We start from the raw sequence: 19,517 nt of genomic DNA, 5'->3' as shown, positions 1-19,517 counted from the left end.
AGCCCATAATGAGAGGCTGCATGGGGAAGTACTGCAATAATAGCGGCTGTGTACTTAGCCGCAGTTCGCGCGGCGGCGCTAATAACGATGAATTCTCCTCGCCGAGGAGAACTTGTTTAAAACAAACGCCGTACTTCTCCGCGAGCGAGTCTGTCCTCCAGCCGCGCGACGCAATCCCCACGATGCTATCACTGCTTCGATCTGAAATTCGGGAGATTTGATCCGCTGCTCCGATGTGCGAAAGTCAAAGCAGGAAGTGGCAATCAGGTGGAAGAGGAACCCGGCGAGAAAAGGGAAGCGGAAAAAAAGACGAGCATCTTGCTTCAAAAACGCTCAAGTTTTGGAGCGCTTGGGAATTTCGACTGCAGCGAGTAAAAACATGGATTCGTTCCGACACGTGCACTTTTTCCGGGAAGACTTTTTTGCGTCCCCTAGCAGAAAAATTGCCTTTCCCTTGCAATAAATGCGAGATAATGCAAAGTTTTTTGCCACTGGACGCCTTTTTATTTATTTATTTATTTTTACGCGTTTATGTACTTCCGGGTCAGTTTGGAATCCGTCGCCTGGAATGTGCGGGTGACAAGTGGCAGCACCATAACATAGAAATCTACGGCAGTACCTTTTAGCAATAAAATTCAATGAAGCTCTCCCACTTGATCCCTCAACACTTTTGGTCACACCAAAGTTGACCCGAAAAAATGTGCGTCCCCTCGCAAAGAAAACGCAAATATTGCGAGATAACGCAAAAAAAAAATATATAAAAAATCCGCTACCATGTCAACCTTAGGGTCTTTCGTACATTTCTCCAAATGATACTCAAAAGGCCACTTTTGGTGCCACCCTGCATTTTACCAGCTCGCCTCTCACTGCAACAAAATGTCTTGCTAAAAAAAGAAAAAAAAAATGTCTCGCTAAGACGGAAGACGGAAGACTGAGGGACAACCGCGAGGTAGCAGAAAAGTGTGGCATTAAAGCGGCACTGGGGTAGCAGCGCAGATAACTCTCGAGAACTTGTCCCCCCCCCCCCCCCCCCCCCACCTAATTCAATTCCCGCTCGCCATCCTTCTCCCCCCTGACGGATAACAAGCCAGCCAGCCTGTTTGTTCGCGGCCGTGTTTGCCGGCGCGTGTTCGCCCCATTATCTCCGCATAAGCTAAATGCTAAATTATATTTGCCATTTTGTTTGCGCTGACACGGGGCATCAATCAGCTCCCCCCCCCACCCCGAGAGGTGTGATGGGCCGGCGCGGGAGGGGGGGGGGGGGGGGTGCATAAAAAATTCATTACGCGGCGAGGGGGAGATATGACTGCGTGAAGAGAAGGAGGAGGAAGAGGACGAGGAAAAAAGGGGGGGGAGCTGATAATGATGAGGAATATCAAACATAATGCGGCCCAAGTCGCTGCCCCGTCCAATTTGTCCTCGTCGCGCGCTGATCGCTTCCTCCGTGTCCCAACAAACGCCGCAAGGACGGCGAGGCGTGCCGACACGGGGGAATACAAATGACGCCGTGTTCCAGAAGGGGGGGAGTGAAAACGTGTGATTAAAAAGGTGCGAGGACAGAAAATGGGACTTTAATACTCCGGACTGACCACGAAGACGAAGACGAAGGCTCCGTTTTTTTAGACACATTCTCGCAGCTTTTCAAAACTCTTTGTTTTGGGGAATCGATTTGGGGAAGATTTTTCATACCCAAATTCGGGGGCTTGTCAACGTTCGGACAAATGGAAATGAAATATAACGATCGTGTGGCTAAATTCTTGAAGAATTAAAAAAATATATAAATATTTCCGGGGGGGGGGGGGGGGAAGTTGTAATGTGAGGCTAATTAGGCTTATTAGACAAATAGCATTATTGCCGGCATCATTTTTAAGTTATCAAATTAATAAAATAAAATAAAATAAAATAAATAAATATAAAATAAAATAAAATAAAATAAAATAAAATAAAATAAAATAAAATAAATAATAAATGTACTGCTGACAATGTTGTTTTTCTTGTTTTACGAAAACAAGAAAATAAAGCAAGATTTGTTTTCAAGGAAAATCTTTACAAAAATAAGTATTTTGCCAGGATAAAGTTGTCATTTTATGAGAATAAAAACCGGAAACAAAAATCACAAGATTATTTTATCAAAGGCAAAGTTTAACGATGTTGCAAAGTCTTTTGACTCAATTTTTTTTTTAAAAATGTGACTTTTGTTCTTGAAAAGCAAAATAGAACATTATTCCAGTAATACAATAAGAATGAGAATATATGGTTTTATGTTGTGAAGAAACCAAATTGTGTTTAGCGGCAGAGGCCCAAAACGCTTCGCTGTCATTCGTTTTCGCCAAGTCGAGGTGAACAAAATAACTTGAATAAAATACCACCACCGCGTCATTATATGGCTCGAGGGGCGACCACTTAAGGTGAACGTTACCTGTTGATCATAAAATGGACATCATACATCATTTTACAGCAGTAACTCACATGGTGTAATTCTTTTTAAACAATTCCATCGATTGCCATATGTTGTCATTTTAAGAGCTTTATTAAAAATCTTTTAAATGTGAAGTGGAAAGGGGAGAGCGGGTGGGCAGATTTCAGCCCCCCCCCCCCCCCCCCCCCCCCCCTGGCTCTCCTGAGGCATGACATCGCATATTTACCTGAATTTACGTTTGGCGGCTTGCGGTCATGTGACCGAGAAGCGCGAGGGGGGGGCGGCGAGCGCATGTGTCAAGAGTGTGCGCTTTCACGTTTGTGTGTGTGCGCGCGTGCGTTTGAGCGCTCGCACTTGATGAGCAGCTCTTATGAGGATCACATGCTCCGGGGGTCCCGCGCCTTCCCTGACACATGTTCATTTGTGCGTGTCTGACGCGCGGATGGTGTTGCTCGTGTGCTCGCCGCTGCCCTTTGATCCCGGAGGCGCCCGAGAGGTGCAAGGAAGCTTGTGAGCGCCGTCCCTATTGCCATTAAGTTAAAGGGGCGATGTGTGTGCGTGTGTGTGTGTGTGCGTGTGTGCGTGTGTACAGTGTTCTCTGCTATATGGCAGATTTTGAAGGAACCGTTTTGGAGGGTTTCGCAGGAAACAGGCAAATTGTGTAGTACCGCCTCATGCCTAAACACGCCGTGCAGCGCTGAGCCATTGTAATTAATAACAAGAAGAAGATACACGCTTGAGTAAAAAATAACTCGATTATGGATCAAAAATGGACCGATCCATTTTATTGGGTCAATTTGACCCAACTTTATAGGTCGTTCCATACAAAATGACCCAATTTTTTTGACCCAAGTAAATTCATATCTATGAGTTGTTTCACGCTGAAAGACCCATTTCTTCAAAGTTGGGTCAAATTGACCCAAGTAGAGGATCGGTACGTTTTTGCCCTTTGTTGGGTTATTTTTGACCCAACTGTTTTTAGTGTAAATTAGGTCAAAAAGGGACCAACCCAAAATTTTGTTTTTTTTATTCAACCCAAGCGTTGGGTGAAATGAACGGCATACAAAACAAAACAAAATGTTCTTAATTTTTTGTTGTCAAAATGAATAGACTACAAAACTACACAAAATATTGGGTTTTGAGTTATTCTTTTGACCCAGCTTTTTGGTTTACCCGCAGAACCCAAAGAGCTGGATCGGTTCCAAAAAAACGGAGTTGTTTTGTGGTTTATCCATTTGACCCAACTTTTTAGTTCAAATAAATAACCCAAAATGTTGGTTCCGTCCCCAAAAAATGGGTAAGTTTCTTGGGTTATTCATTTGACCCAACTTTTTGTTTTAGAAAAAATAACCAATTGGGCTTATTTTTGACCCGACTGTTTTTTGCTGGGAATGCCTTCAAATAAGATCCAGTTGTATGTCGTTGTAAGTCGTTGTATGCTCTCTGTTTGTATGTGTTGCTGCTCTGTTTGTGTTCATATAGCAGTCGTTCACAAGACATGTGACATCATCTAACATCAAACCTCTACAAACAGCTCATATATGTGCTTAAAGTTTGTAAGACGGGTAAATATATTGAAAAAATATTTGTTGAAGTGTGTTTTGGCATCGTGGTGCTTTTCACTTATCGCTGGTGTTTGTGGAACGCATCCTTGGCCGATGAAGCATGGTTGACTGCCCCGAAGCTACTTACACGTGGAGAGGCGGCACCGGCGACGGCTCGTAGATGTAGCGACCCTGCGCGTGCCTGTCGTCGATGGGCACGGGGGGGTGAAAGGCCGGGAAGAACTGCGGCGCGGCTGCAAAAAAAAAATAACAACGATGGATCATTTTAGGGACGCCTCAACAAAAGGCGGCGGGCGACCCAAAAAAAAAACGGATCCAGAAAATTTGAACCCAAAAAATCGTTACTCCTGATTCCGACTGTTTTTAGTAACCTTGAAGACATTTTCATGGGAAGACTAAATTCATGCCCATTTTCAAAAAAGGCGGCTCCGATTAGGGCCCTCCTTCAAACACACGAGACAGAGAAAAGTTGTTCCACGGAGCGAAACGAGACGTTCTTTTTTTCCCCTCACCTATTACACACACGCACACACACACACACACACACACACACACACACACACACACACACACACACGCAAATCCCTAACCTGCATTTGCACTCCTAACCGCCGTGTTGAAAGCGTGCTTGTGCGCGTGTGCGCGCACTGACGGACAAGCTGGGACGAGCCTCCGCAAAAGGCAGGCAGGTCCACTTGTCGAACTTGGACGCCGTTCAACAGCAACAACAAATCATGACATTCCACCTTTGCATAAAACGCACACACACACACACACACACACACACACAGCTTCATTCACTCATAAACACACGCGCGCACGTACACGCACGCACGCACGCACACACGTGTGGCTTTAATGTTGCCAAGCCTCAGCACCCCGAGGCAAAACATGTGTCAACATCTGCATACCTTCACGCAGCGGGACTCTGATGCGATCTGTACGCTTGTTTTTTTTTTTGCTCAAATATAATTTTTGCACCATTTTTTTTTTTTTTTTTTTTTTTGGCCGGGGGAAAACATCTGGCGCCATTCAGCGCCATGGCAGGTGGCCGACGGCTCAACAAGCGGCGCTTTATAAGGACGAGGAGGAGGAGGAGCTCTCAGGTTGTTTGACCTCATCGCTTCTCATATTTAATGAGCGCCTGCAGGACTCAAAAGGGGGAGGCGGCCTGCGTCTGCGCCACACGGACAAAAAGTATTGGGACAGGGATAAAAAGCAATCAACCAGGAAGACTTTCTCCAATAAGCTGAACTTTAAAAGTCGAACCCTGGCCTGAAACCTTAATTTGAACCCCTAACCCTGTCCTTAAAAGCCTTAAATCTTAATTTTGGTTTAAAACCCTAATTTGGAACTCTGACTTGAAACTAACTGTTTTGACGCATGAATTTGAACCCATAACTTTAACTGAAGACCCCTACTTCGAAATCCTGAACCCAACCTGAAAACCTCATTTGAAACCTTGATCCAAGCTTGGGCCCACTTTTGGTAGACAGGCGCACGTGCACTCGGCGTAAAAATGGGCGCATCTTTGTTTTCGTGCCGGGGCAAGTCTCGTTTGCCGTGTTTGTGAATTTGGCAGACATCTCCCTGGGCATTGTGGCAGACTGATGGCGTTGTCAAATCGGCTGTGCTCACTCCCACAACGGCACAAATGCCTACAAAATTTCTAACTACGCCCGTCTACGAAAATGCCAACGAAAGGGCACGAAAATAGGGTCCAAGATGTTGAAACCTGACTTTATATTCCTAATTCTTGTTTGAAACCATAACCCTGTCTCAAAACCCTATTTTTAACCCCTAAACTCTTCTAGCATCAATTTGAAACCATAACAACCCTAACACAGGCTTGAAAGTGTCTTTCAAATCCTAACCCTGGTTTGAAACCCTCATTTCGAAATCTTCATGAGAAACCCAAAAGCTTGTCTGAAACTTTAAAACCAGAGGTGGCGAATCCAAGTCCAGAAAGTAAATAAATAGTAAATACCCTGTCACTGTTTGACTTTAGCCCCTAGCACAAGCTAGCTAGCTCCCTATGAGCACCATGGGAGCTAGCTAGGGAGCTAGCTAGCTAGCACCTGGGGCTAAAGCCAAACGGTGGCAGGGCTTTTACTTTCTGGACCTGGATTTGCCACCTCTGTTTAAAACCCTCATTTATTAAATAACATGACTGGACTGCATTACCCAGAATTCCTCAAAGTCTTTTTTTTTTTCCTCCTCCGTCCTGTCGCTGTGGTTTATTTAAGTCGGGCTCCCAAGTTGACTTAAGCCAGAACAAGTTTACTTAAAGCTAAAAAGAACCGGCCACCTCTTTTACGCCAGCGCGGCCTTCCATTAGCGAGGCAAACAGCCGCGTGTCACCAGGAGGAATGTACACTCTCAAGGGAGGGGGGGGGGGGGGGGCGGAGTGGTGGGGGGGTTCTGGATCCATCCTGTCATCCATCTCAGCAGCTTCCTGTGGGGACTCCTCAGTGTTTACTTGAGGGCTAAATTACAGCCGCTCTTGTGGATATTCAAAAGGAAGGGCATTTAAGGCCGCTGATACAGCCGAGGGGGGGTTCCGAGGGGGGGGGGGGTGGCTGGGTTGGCGGGCAAAAGCTGAAAGTGGGGTTTTGATCAAGACTTTTCATCATCCTCCAAATGTTTTCTCCTAATGACCCTGATGTCACTTTGTGCAGTAGCACTGTTTCTTTTTTTTTGTTCACTCTTTTTTTTTTTTTTTTTTTTTCCCACAAGTCATTAAGACACGATTACAAGTTGGTCTTAATGAAATGGCAATTAGAGGCAAACTTTGACGAGGCTCATTAATTTCCACACACCGAAATATACTGTAAGTTCCCCTCCAATCAAAGCGGGACGCTAATTGCCTCGTCCTTTATTGGACACTTGAATGCTGTCAAAAGAAGAAGAAGAAGATCAAGCCTAAAGCGCATCAGCGCCCTTTTAAACATATCACTTTTCATTTTTCGATTCCATTGTCATCACGCATTTTAGATGAGATTGTATGCTTGCAATTTCTTTTCTTTTTTGAATTCAAATATGTTTACGACGAATTTAAAAAGCCTGCTTCGAAGCAGTCTTTCCCCATCTTTATTGCGCCGTCACATCTTTTGTATTCCAAAAAGAGCTTCTTTTTTTTTTGCATGTCACTCTATGTTGCCAGAATTGATAGATGAACACAAATCTTCTTCTTTTCCTTTCGGCTTTTCCCTTCAGGGGTCACAACTACTTTATATTTATTGTAAAAAAAATCTTCGATTTTGAGACCAATTTAGTGAAATTGGCTGATTTCCTGTGGCTCATCCAATAATCGATCATGGCATTCTACGAACATTTACAAACTACAAAATCAAGGTGTACTAAATAACTTTGTCCCAAAATTGCGATTTTTGAACAACGAAATTCAAAAAAATTTGTTTTATTTATTTTTATTTTTTTCCCTTTGTTTATTTTTTTTAAACAAACATTTATTCAAGTACACTTTTTTATTTAACTTCTATGTGTCATACATTTTAAATATATCATTCTTTAAGCATATTAACAACAAAAAACTGCTTACGTAAGAAAAGTGTAAATTTCCATCCCCCCCCCCCCCCCCCCCAGAGGAGGATCACTGAACCGCGCAACCCACTCGTAAATCTCCGTCAGGTTTTCATAAACAATTTCCCATCCGTGGTTTTGTCGTTGTCAAGTCAGCCCGCGGTGGAGTTTTTACGGTCACGGGTTGAGCGACGGCGAGCGGCGAGCGCAACAAAGAGCCTCTGACGGATTGTCGAGGCGCTGCGGGGCGGAGGCGGCGCAACGCGCGGCTTGCAGAGGTCTTGCCGCTTGTTAATGTGGAACATATGAAGCCCGACGCCCGGCACGGTTTATTATGCCAACTCGCCTACGACGCCTGAGCTCACCGCCGAGGCGCGCTTGGCATAAGCCGGGCCTCGCAACTCAACGACGACGACGACATAGAAACAAACACGAAAGGCGCTCGAAAATGCCGATAGGACTGAACTCGATAATAGTGAGAACGATAAACGAAAAACAATATTGGCAGTACGCTAAATCGATATATTTGAAGTTGTGTAATATATATTTTTATTTTTTAGTTAATTTTTATTTTTTTCCCTTTGTTTATTTTTTTTTAAACAAACATTTATTCAAGTACACTTTTTTTTATTTAACTTCTATGTGTAATACATTTTAAATATATCATTCTTTAAGTATATTAACAACAAAAAACTGCTTACGTAAGAAAAGTGTAAATTTCCATTTCCCCCCCCCCAGTTCACCAGGACAAAATGTGAACTGCGCTCGATTCAAACTAAACTCAAGCTCCACTTGAACCACACCAACCCCAACACAACCCGACCTTAGCTCGGACTGCACTGGAACGACGGTCAAACTAACAATTCTAAATGACAGCAAAGTAGAAAAACGTACGAGAACTGCGTCAGCTCCAAGTAGCATTTGAAGCTGGTGAGAGGGATATCCCATAATCCACCCCCCCCAAAGTTCAAAAATAGATGCGAAACAAGCCTGCGGAAGGGGCCCCAAATCTGCGGCCTTAAAGCAAAGCTGTGATTAAGTTTGGAGGTAAACATTTGGAGTTAATATCAGGTTTGCGCCGCCTTTACGACTTTGCTGGGAGACGTTCGCGTACACGTTGGTCCGTCAATCATCGCGCGCTCAAATTATATGGAAGCCGTTCGCTTTGCGGGACACACAGCGAGTGAAACGGGGGGGGGGGGGGGGGTGGACAGTGAGCCTGGATTGTACACATGCGCGTACACATTCACACTCGACAGAAGTAGCATGTGTGTTGTTGATCCATTTTTATTATCATTTATAGTATTTTTATTATTGATCACTTTTTCCACAATTGGTTAATCAACTCATTCACTCGCAGTCATTTTTTGCCCCCGGCTGCTTTACTGGATTTTGATTGATTTTGCAAGGCCCACAGTGTGTTTTATTGCTAAAAAAAAAAAAAACATGGAAGCTACCAAAAGAAAACACTGACCAAAAGAGCTTGTTGCAACATGACCCTGGCTGATCTCTTATACTCTGCTGCCACCTGCTGGCCGTTTTTGTAATAACTACCATGGCTTCAAGCATTTCTCTTCAGTTCTGAGGCTGCATCAAAGCCTTCTGTACGCTCTAGCATAAAAAAAAAACATAAATAAACATATAAATACGCCTTTGGGAGCATGATAATATTTAAAATAGAATGTATTGATATGTATATCAACATATATAAAAAAAAAATCTCATGAAAAAGTGAATGGTTGATTTATTGTAAATAAAAAAAAATTGTAATAAAAATACAAATAATAATGACTCATTTTATTATTTAAGCTTTCTCCTGGCTTACAGCGTTCAATAATGACACTGTCAAATGTTGCTACAAAAATGAACACCTGAACTTTATTTGCAGAGAATAAGCACAGGTGTGCGCGCCAGCTCCCATTGAATGGGATTGAAAACTGCCACATCACCTGTTGTAGGCGGGTGTGCACACTTGTGCAACCACATCATATTAAGATTTCGTTTTTCAATAAAGTTGTATTCAAGTAAGCATGTAATGTTTCACTAATAATGTATGTTTATGTCTTTGTGCTTGAAATTTGAAGAAAAAAAAATATTAAAGCTATTTTCTCCCCATTTCATGATTTATTTACTTTACCTGGCCCACGCGTCAATGTTTAAAATCAAGTGTCTCTTGAGCCGCAAAGTCAGCCCACCCACTTGATCATTTTGCTTAATGACCTGTATTGTCTTGGTTCTAATCAACTCATTAGCAGTGAATAAATAGAGGACCCTGGTTTTGCACGGACGACACCCCCCCCCCCCCCGTCCCTCCCCCAACGTCTATCCCGCCGTGGATCAGGGAGTGCGGGTTATTTCAGCAGGCCTCTGTGGAGCGCCAATCTATCTCCCACATTTGCTGAATTTCTCCAGATTGGGATAAGCTGGGGGGAGCCGAACAAAGCGCTATGTGCCGGCCTCTGCCCCCCCCCCCCCCCCCCAGCTTCTTCTTTCCCGTCCTCCCTTCCAAGGCTGAGAAAGATTCACACAGCAGTTTAGTATTTGGAAGAAAAAAAAACACAGCCCTACACACCTCCCCCACAACAGTCTTTATCTCCCTCAGATCCCCCCCCCCCCCCCCCAAACGCTGATATGTCTCCGACACAAGGCGAGTTGATTTAAACCTCAAGTTAACTCACCAGCGCCGGGCTACGTCTATTTTATTTCCGCCCCGGCTGGGATTTATTTGGCCCCGTTCCGACATTCTGCCGTTTATGGAGAGCGTTCCTGCCAACTGACAAAGAAGTGAAGGACGGTGTTTTGTCTACGGGGTCCGTAAACGTCGCAGGCCTTTTTTCCCCTCTTCCGAGTGTCTTATCGCTGAGGTCGTAGATATGACAAAACGCGGGGGCCGGGATGTTTCTAAATAAAAGCCGCCGCCAAGTATCCGCTTAGTGAAACTCTTGTTTGACACTCGCAAGGGAGATTAAAAGTCCCAAAACCGGACCAGAACCACGTTACAACAACACGAGAACTACTCTACCAGAGCTACCCAGCGTTTTATAAACTGGTAGGCCGGCCCACCAGACCTTTTTCTCGCGGTCAATGCGTAGTCGTCGCCGCTTATCACCGGCCGTCACCGGCTTTCCCAATTGACAAACCAATCGTAATCGTTGCCGATTCTTGTCGTCCACGTCCCCCACCACCCAACTCGATGAATACGTTTCAGTGCTTGTCGTTTGTCGTCCGCACGACGGTAACAATTATTTTCCCAGGCTGTTTGCGTTTCCCTGGTCCATCCCAGATCAACCGGGCCTACTAAGTTTTTCTGGGGGAAACGACTAAAAGAACTACATTAGAAATACAGTAGAACTAAATTACAACGACACTAGAACTAGAGCTGCAATAACACAAAACTGGAGCTAGTCGTTCAATATAACTACACTAAAACTACACTTGACGTACTCTGGACCACGAGACAAGCAGCAGAACAAAACGAGAACCGCCCTAAACCTAGCACCAAACCAGAAGTACATAAGACGTCGTCGGACCAACACTAGAACTACATCAGAACTAAAGCATAATAAGTGCATTTAAACTCCAGCTGCTCCCTCACTTTTATATCCGCTCTTTCTGGAAGCTAATCGCTTGTTTTCAGCCTGTATTCCAAAACAAGGACAAAGTTGTAATCCGTTTAGCGCATCCCCGTCAACCGCGTCCACCCCGGAATAATCCGCCGAGATTGTAAGGTGCCATCAAGGGAAACGAGCGGCGCAACACGAGGGGAAGTGAGGAAGAAGTGAAAGGGGGGGGGAGAACTTGCGTCACGGTAGATTTTTTTGGCCCCTTTGTCACACGCAGGTGGCGCTCTGGGCTCTTCCCCCGCGCCGCAGCCCGGGCGCAGAGACAAACCTCGAGCCCTTGGCTGCAAAAAAAACCCTCGGAGAGGATTAAGCACCGGCGGAGAGCGCTTTAATGAGACCTGAGAAGTTGCCGGGGCCGAGGCGCCGCTTCCCAAAGGTCCGCCCTCGTGGCCCCCCGAGCGGCCCTCGTTGCGCCGGCGGCGGAGCCACATCAAAGGGAGAACCCGGAGACGGTCGGGGGGCGGGGGCAGGGGGGGGGGGGGTGCGCAGGGGCGGAGGGGAAGGTGCCCCGCACGGAGGAATCCCTTATCTCCTCCTGAGAGGATGCTGCTCTCTCTGCGCTGTGAGATTGTCTGGAGCTGCCACCTGTCTCGGGCATCTTTGAAGGCAACACTAAAGCCTGTGATGGGCCTGACCTCCTTGCGCTCCCCATTCTTTTATGTCTCTCTTCATTTTGGGCTTTGTTACTCATACCTCCCCCCCCCTCGCTCCTCCACCTCGCCTGCCAACCGCCACCTCTGCTCGCTTTCCCGCTCCTTGTAGACGTCTTGTCTCTCTCTGGCACGCTCAGTTTTTGAGAGATATCGCCGCGGTCGGAACAGCTTTAATCGTCAGCTCAATTAAAAGCACACACATTTCAACCAATAGCTCACCGATAGCAACTGAGCATTCTTATCTTTTTTTTTTTTTTTCTTTTCTTTTCTTAAAGAGCTCAGTATTGTTCATTCGGAAATGTCATCATCATTGCTCTTTATTTATTTTATTTTTATATTTTTTTATTTTTTTATTTTTTTATTTATTTATTTTTTTATTTTTTTATTTATTTATTTATTTATTTATTATTATTATTTTTTTTTATTATCTTAGCGTGATTACCTTTATCTCAGGAAAGTTTGCCCCTACCTGTATAGCTCAATAAAATTTGAACTACAACTGCAATGAACTAACATGCTAAGTTGAACAATACAACTAAAGCAAAACTGCATTAAAAACCCCAAAGCTAGCTAGCGAGCTAATTCAAACTTAAAAACACAGAAATATGATGCACCCCGATGGCGAGCCGACCTGCTCGATGGACGTAACAACAACGCAACTTTTAAATAACTTTAAAATGGCGCGATTACTGTGGGAAATGAACGCGCTACGGACGAGGCACGGGCGCCGCAAAGTCGCCGACGGTACCCGAGGACCCGCTGCGCAAATGAACTTGACTTAAAGTGCAGAAGACGTCCAAGCCTCTATTGTGCAAGCGAACAGCATGTTCAGCATGTTTTTGTATCTCATTAGAAGTCTCAAGTAGCTAAAGTTGTGCCCCGCTGAGCAAAGTTAGCTTATCTTCTGGACTTGTACAACAAAAAAAAAAAAACGACAACAATAAAATGAGCAAAAGGGCCTGAATTAACAAACTAACAGACACAGACGCGATTATCCTGCTAATAAGGCGGCTAGCGAGCCTCTAAATCAAATTGTTATTGTCGTCAAGACGCCGCAAATCTTGCTTTTTAAGCTTTGGCGACATCAGCGCAGTGTTTTGTGCGCGCGCGCGGCTGAATGGCGCGATTAAGAAAACAAGGAAGTTTAGGGGAGGGGGGGGGTGAAAAAAAATGCTACAGCGGAGCTACGACAGATGTTGCCGCGCTGATACGCCGGCGAAACGCTCGTCTTTGAACGTGCTAAGTTTCCCTGGAAATTCTGCTTAATTCTCCTTTAGCCCCGTCGCGTTTAATCTCGTCATTGTTAACGAGACGCGTCGTTATTTTCTCCAGACCAGTCACATGACTTTAAAACACTTGAAACTCCGATGAACCCCCCGCCGCCACTCTCGCACCCCCCCCCCCCTTCCTACCCTTCAAGTCATGCGGTTCTTGCTACAAAGAGGAAACTCGCACGCCAGATCAGGGCACTATCTTGCGAGCGATGCCGCTAATAAGCTGTAAAAAGGGGATCATCTGATTATCCCTGGTGTGCCGGACCACCGGGACCCCCGTGTTGTTCTGTCCTGATGAAAGGCCTTGGCCGCGGATGGAAGGCGTCCCTTTCGTTTGCCTGCAGCGCGCCCGGGGCTGCTTCTTCTTCTTCTTCTTCCCGCTGATGCCGAGGGACGGCACCTCGCCACCGCGCTCAATATTTGCGGCGTCGCAAAAGACAAACATTTACCCTGCCCGTGTTTTCGCACCTCGGGCTTTCTTTGAAGGCACGCCAGCCTCTTCTTGCGCCGTTCTCTGAGGGTCACGCGTCTTGCTTTTCAAAAGCGATATACTAAACTAGAACAGCACTTGAACTATAGCAGAACTAGAACTACACTGGATTTTACCCCGCGTCTTCTCACCTTCGGGCTTACTTTGAAGGTACGGGCAAGCCTCTTCGAAGAGCTCTGAAGAGAACAAAATTAGCAGGACTTTCGCTTACGTGAACCTTTGTTTATTCCAGGAGGGCCACTGAGAACAGATTCGTATTTGCAATGCCGAGTAAAAGCAAGGCACAATTAAAAACAAAACAAAATAAAAGTGTTTTTATACATTATTTAAAATTTAAAAAAAACTGTACTAAAACTGCATTTAACTCATTCACTTACAGCCATTTTCACTGAAGCAACCCCCTTCACTCCCGGCTGTGTTACTGGATTTTGACAGATTTTGCAAGGCCCACAAAATATTGTGTCCTATTGCTCTAAAAACATGGACTCTACCAAAAGAAAGATGAGAGTCTCTTCTTTCATCAGGAAAAAAAGTAAATTTGTATGTTTCTGTTTTGTAGCAATTAGCATTAGCATTAGCTAGGTGTCATCATTATTCCCATTCCTGTTGAAAACGCTGGGAAAAAGAGCTTGTTGCAACATCACCCTGACTGATCTCTTATACTCCGCTGCCACCTACTGGCCGTTTTTTTTTTGTAAAACCTACCATTACCATGCTGAATCAAAGCCTTCTGTATGCTCTAGCTTAAAAAAACAAACATTAAAAACATAGCGATACATTTTTTGGGAGTGCTGGACAAAGTATTAAAACATTTATTGATACGTTTTTTGTGTTTGAATGAGTTCAAGTTAAACTACAACTACACTTGAAACACTCAAACTATATCAGAACTTGGAATAAATGAAATAAAACTACATCTGAGAAACAGAACTAGAAATAAATACACTAGAACTGCACAAATGATTGAACTACACTTGACCCAAACTCGAACGACATTAGAACCACAATAAAACTACACTTGAACAACTATTGAACTAAAGTAGAAATTGAGTTCATTAGAAAAAAAAAAAAAAACTACAATTACACTTGAACTATACAAGAATTCCCTCGGTATCTTCTCACCTTGGACATTTTTTGAAGCCACTCCAGGCCACTTCTTATCAGGTTCTCCAAGGGTCACTTCTTGGTTTTCTAACCCCCCGCAAGCACTTCCGCCACCACCCCCCCCCCCCAGCCCCCCTTTCTCCAATCCGAAACATATACACACACACACACTTGAAGATAAATGGAAATGTCTTGTGCAGTCCACGTGAAGCGGAGAACTGTAATTACTTGTCGGCACTGCGAGGCCGTTGTTGTGCCGATCACGTTTGGCGGCCGTGACAGCCGGCTCACATAGTTCACTGGTCAGCTGCATTTTGATATTGAGACGGATGCGTGGACGGACGGACGGACGGACGTGGCACGGCTCAGCGATCCCCGAGATCAGCTGGCCGCAGCAATTTTGCGACCGCTCAAACCCCCTCGACCTCTGTTGTTCTCCTTTGCGAGCCCCCCCGAGTGATCCAGGTATGAGTCAACTCTCCGGCCAGGATCAGGATGTTAAGGAAACAGAAGAACTAAATCAAACCTTTAAATTAAGTGAGCCAAAATTGCACGCAATTATCCAAAACATGTTGAAGTTCAAAATGGCACCATCGACAATTTCTAAATTATTATTGTCATTATTATGTGGGAAACAAATTTTTATAGTAAACATACGTACAAACGTCCAAATTTTGGACCATTGACTCCCATTATAAATAATAATTTTTCATGTGTTTTGATGCACTGTACACATTATGTGTAATAGTGCATTTCCCACGATTACCCAATTTATCCCTTCACTGGGGCATCAACTAAACGTATAAAAAAAATGTTTTTACTTTGGAGTCCTAAAACGCCATAATATACCAGATGGCGCTAGAGAGCTAATTATCCTTTTTGGTTGAGCTGATTTATGCTTCCTAAGTCCCCATTCTTATACCAAAACAAGAAAGCACGGTGACATCAAAAACAAATAAATGAATAAAAACTAGATATGTTTGGAATAGGTCTGATGACATTGAACATTTTGATTTTGGTCGCAAGTAAAAAAATAATAATAATTCCGAAATGACTTAGATATCACACTTCCAATAGTGAGCCAAATGTTGGCTTATTTTACGCAAAAAAAATTCACGTTACAAGGGCTAGAACTACACAAGACTGCAATAAAACGACACTCGTCTAATACTAGAAGTAAACAACACAATAAAAGTAGAACCCTTTATTAGCCACGAAACGGCATGTTCAGCTCCATTTCGATATTGAAACAGATGCGCTACGGTTCGGCGGTCCCAGAGATCAGCTTTCTGCAGCAGTTGTTGTGACCCGACAACCCCCCGTGACCTCCTTTTCACCGCCAATCTCAGACTGATCCAAGTAGAAGTAGTCACCTCCGGCCGGGGCTCAGTCGGCAGGGTTAGCGGGGGATACTCCAGAATGTGAATCCAGCGGGCCCGGGGAGATCCGCGCCCGCGCCCGCGCCCAGCGCTGCCTACGGCTTAGCCAGCTCGGATTGTGCCATCAGTCAAAAACAACGAGGCTTTTGTGTGCGAGGATCTGACAGGACCGAGAGACGGTCATCACGACGGCATAAAAAAAAAAAATAAAAAAAAAAAGTCATTTTGTCAAACTAATTCTTAAGCGGAGAGATTTTGTTTGTTTTTCACCACCGCGTTCTCTGGCGTTTTAGCAGCCGCTTTAACATTTGCAAGAAATCCGTGGCTTGAAAAGGAGAAAAAAATGGTCTTTGTCTTCAGTCTTGGCAAAGGCGGGCCAAATGTTTAAGAAAGACGCACTTTTAAAGAAGAAGACTGTTGCTGGACCGCTGACCGGCTAATCGGCGCATAATGTAGACAAGATGTCGCATTCGCGCTTAAAAGACAATTAGGATCTTGAAAAACAAAAGCGCCGCCTCCCTCATTAATCCACGGCGCAATCCGTTCCTTCCTTTATCCCCGCTGCGCCAAAAGCCTCAGTGTATTAACGCGGCGGTAAGAAGGGATGCGGACTCTTATCCTGTGTGTTTGCCCAAGAAAAGCGGCTCAGACCCGAGCATCACCGCGATTAGCTAATGCTAACAATAGGGGCCATGTTTCCTTAGTGGCTCCTCTGCGTTGCGCTTGAAGTGGGTGGAAAAGCCCAAAAGTAAACATCGACTCAGGCAAAGTAAGGATCACGCGTCTGCCTGAATGAAGACAACGAGCCAGCCGAGCCTCGTTCTTTTCTTTTTTTTTTCTCCTTATTTTTCTTCGCAAGCAGCCGCCAGGTGTGCGGAGGCTGCAGGTGCCGTCGTATTTAGACGCATTACGCGCCGACGCGGGCCAAAAAAACAACGCTAAGCCGATTTATGGGCTTCTGTGTAAGGTCTCTCCATCACCGGTTCACACCTGGGATGAATTTCAGGAGGTGAGATGGTTACATGTGACGGCCTCGGCCACATTTTCAGATAATGAACAAAAAAGCTAAATCATTGTTTTAAAACAAATGTAAAAAAAGTGAAAATAATCAAAGGCGTGTTCTACGTGTTACACCTTGGGGTGCAAGCATGGGTGACCCCCAAGTTCAAAGGAAGCCCATTCACCCCCCCCCCCCCCCCATGTTCCCGACACCTGCGGCCTGCAGGAGGTGGTGGCTTTTCCCGCAGATCATAACTCTGACTCGTGACGCTAATGCGTTTTGTGACTGGCTATTATTAGCGCAAACGCGACTCGCTGTGTCTGCGCGGCTTGTTTACTCACAACTCGCACGATGGATTGGCCTCCCCTCCAACAGCATCCCAATAAAAATTGTCTGGAACGGAATTATTAATTGTGTCAAACATGTGGAATTTATCACCTTTTTTTTTTACGGTTATCACGAGTTATGGTGCGAAAAACTGGAATGACAGCACGGCAGGTTGAGGCCATAAAAAAAACGAGCTACTGGCTAAAGGTGGCTGGAATTGAGTACATAACTACACATTGCATCATTTCATTTTCTGTTCCATTTAGCGCGGTGCAATTAATCGAAATTCAATTACAATTTCAATTATTTCACTCCACAATTACAAAATCAGCATAATCAAAAAAATTATTATTAATACTAATTTTGGAGTTGTTTAAATGTATGCATTTGCAGCTATTTCGAATTTTAAAATAACAAATTTTGTGAATTTTGTTTCATCTAAAAGGAACTTGCATAATTATAGTGTTTCACAGAACTTTATTTGTCTTAATATTTTTTATTTGTTTTTTACGTCTAAACATTTTTCTTGGTTTGTACCAAAAAATAAATGATTGCCCATAATCGTTATTTCAATTATTCGTGATTTTTTTTTCCATAATTGCGCAGCCCTAATTCCATTTGTCCCAAGTGGAGCCTATCCCAGCCTATCTTGGCTAACTGCTCACCATGCATACCACCAACCGCACAGCAGTTTATTTTTTGTTCCAAAAGTCTGCACTACTTTTGGTCCTTCTTCTCCTCAATTTTCTGCCCTGAACGACTGGAACGCTCGTTCCTCCCAGTGTCATCCTTTAAAAGGTCGGGGTTAGAAAGCGTATTTTCTTGGGTGCAAGGCATAGAAAAGCTTGAGAAATCAGGGAAGGGAACAGTTGAACAATGAAAAATGTCTCTACTTTTTTATGTAAGGAGACCCAAAAAATAAAAAAAAATGGGGGGGGGGGGTAATTTGGAAGGAAATGTATTCTATAAAAAAAAGGAATGAGATTTATTGATATTGTCACTAATAAAATATTTTTTTATAATAACAAAAATAATAAATTATTAAATTATTATTGTTATTAATTATTTAATTATTTTATTTATTTTTATTATTAAAAATATTTATTGATTTATTTTTATTACTTTATAATTTTGTTTTCTAGTAATAAAACCAAAATGTCTTAGTTGTAATAAGGAGTTATTAATATTAATTATTTCAGTCATTTTAAGACATTCTGTGGACCCGAATGAACTTTGACAGTTTTTTTGTTTTTGTTTGTTTTTTACTTTTTCAGCATTTGAACTCAATCAGATTGCCTCTTCCGCAAGACCCTTAGCTACAGGGTGACCCCGCCCCGGCATTTCGTTCCTCCCACGCACACAAACAAGAAGTGGCAGTGTTGCTGAGTGAGGCCAGGATGTAATGGCCCCTAATGTGGCGGCCCCCAGGGTCCTGCCGGCCACACCGTCACCAGCACGCTTGGCTTTCCCTTCAGTAAATAGAGTTACACTCGGCGGTCGGGGTCCGCTGGACTTTTCATTAGCAATCGGCCCCGACTCCATTCACAGGCGATTGATGGCGAACCCAACAGGCCATTTGCCCCCTAATCAGACTCTTGCTAACCCAATCATCTCGCTGCCGTCCAGCTTTGCTTCAGATGATCTCCACTATCTCACGTAAAGGCTTGCGCCGGCTTGTCAGGTCTCACGCATGCGGGGTGGGAGGGGGGGGGGGGGAGATGTGGTTTGACTTTGGGCCGTTTGAAGTGCGAGTTGACGAGAGCGAGCTCGGCGTTCAGACAGGCCGCCCCTAATGAGGGAATTAAGCAGGCACGCCGGCCATACTAACGCCGCCTGCGCCATGTATGACGGGCCGTCAGGCACAGACGGGATTACCTCTCACATAAACTGCTGAAATGCTCTCTCAGCGCATACGTACTACTGAATAATTCTCAAAAAGTGACATTTGTGAAATTCTTTCATAATAAATTGACATACTCTCATTCAACTAAAATGAGTTTAGGAGCACTACGGAAACCCTCACGAACAGTACGGAAACATTGACATTCACTAAACACTCTCACACGCGCACAAGTTAGAAATTATTCACCAGCACACACTTGAAATGTTCTCACATTCTACTGGAATGAGCGCTCACACCACT

General features: G+C 44.3%; 1 protein-coding gene across 1 annotated transcript in view; it reads right to left on the bottom strand.

Moving 5' to 3' along the window:
• Positions 1-19,517, bottom strand: part of gli3 (GLI family zinc finger 3) — a 112,522-nt gene that overhangs the window by 49,078 nt on the left and 43,927 nt on the right. Inside the window, exon 4 of the mRNA XM_086066330.1 lies at positions 4,112-4,217. Coding sequence (XP_085922456.1) covers positions 4,112-4,217 — 106 coding nt within the window. The remainder of the gene's footprint in view (positions 1-4,111; positions 4,218-19,517) is intronic.

This window comes from Leptonotus elevatus, chromosome 21, assembly GCF_054856555.1.
Source record: "Leptonotus elevatus isolate MCC_2025b chromosome 21, RoL_Lele_1.0, whole genome shotgun sequence".
NCBI classification, from domain to species: Eukaryota; Metazoa; Chordata; class Actinopteri; order Syngnathiformes; family Syngnathidae; genus Leptonotus; species Leptonotus elevatus.
Note: the sequence above shows the minus strand (reverse complement) of the source record. Positions and strands in the feature narration are given on the sequence as shown.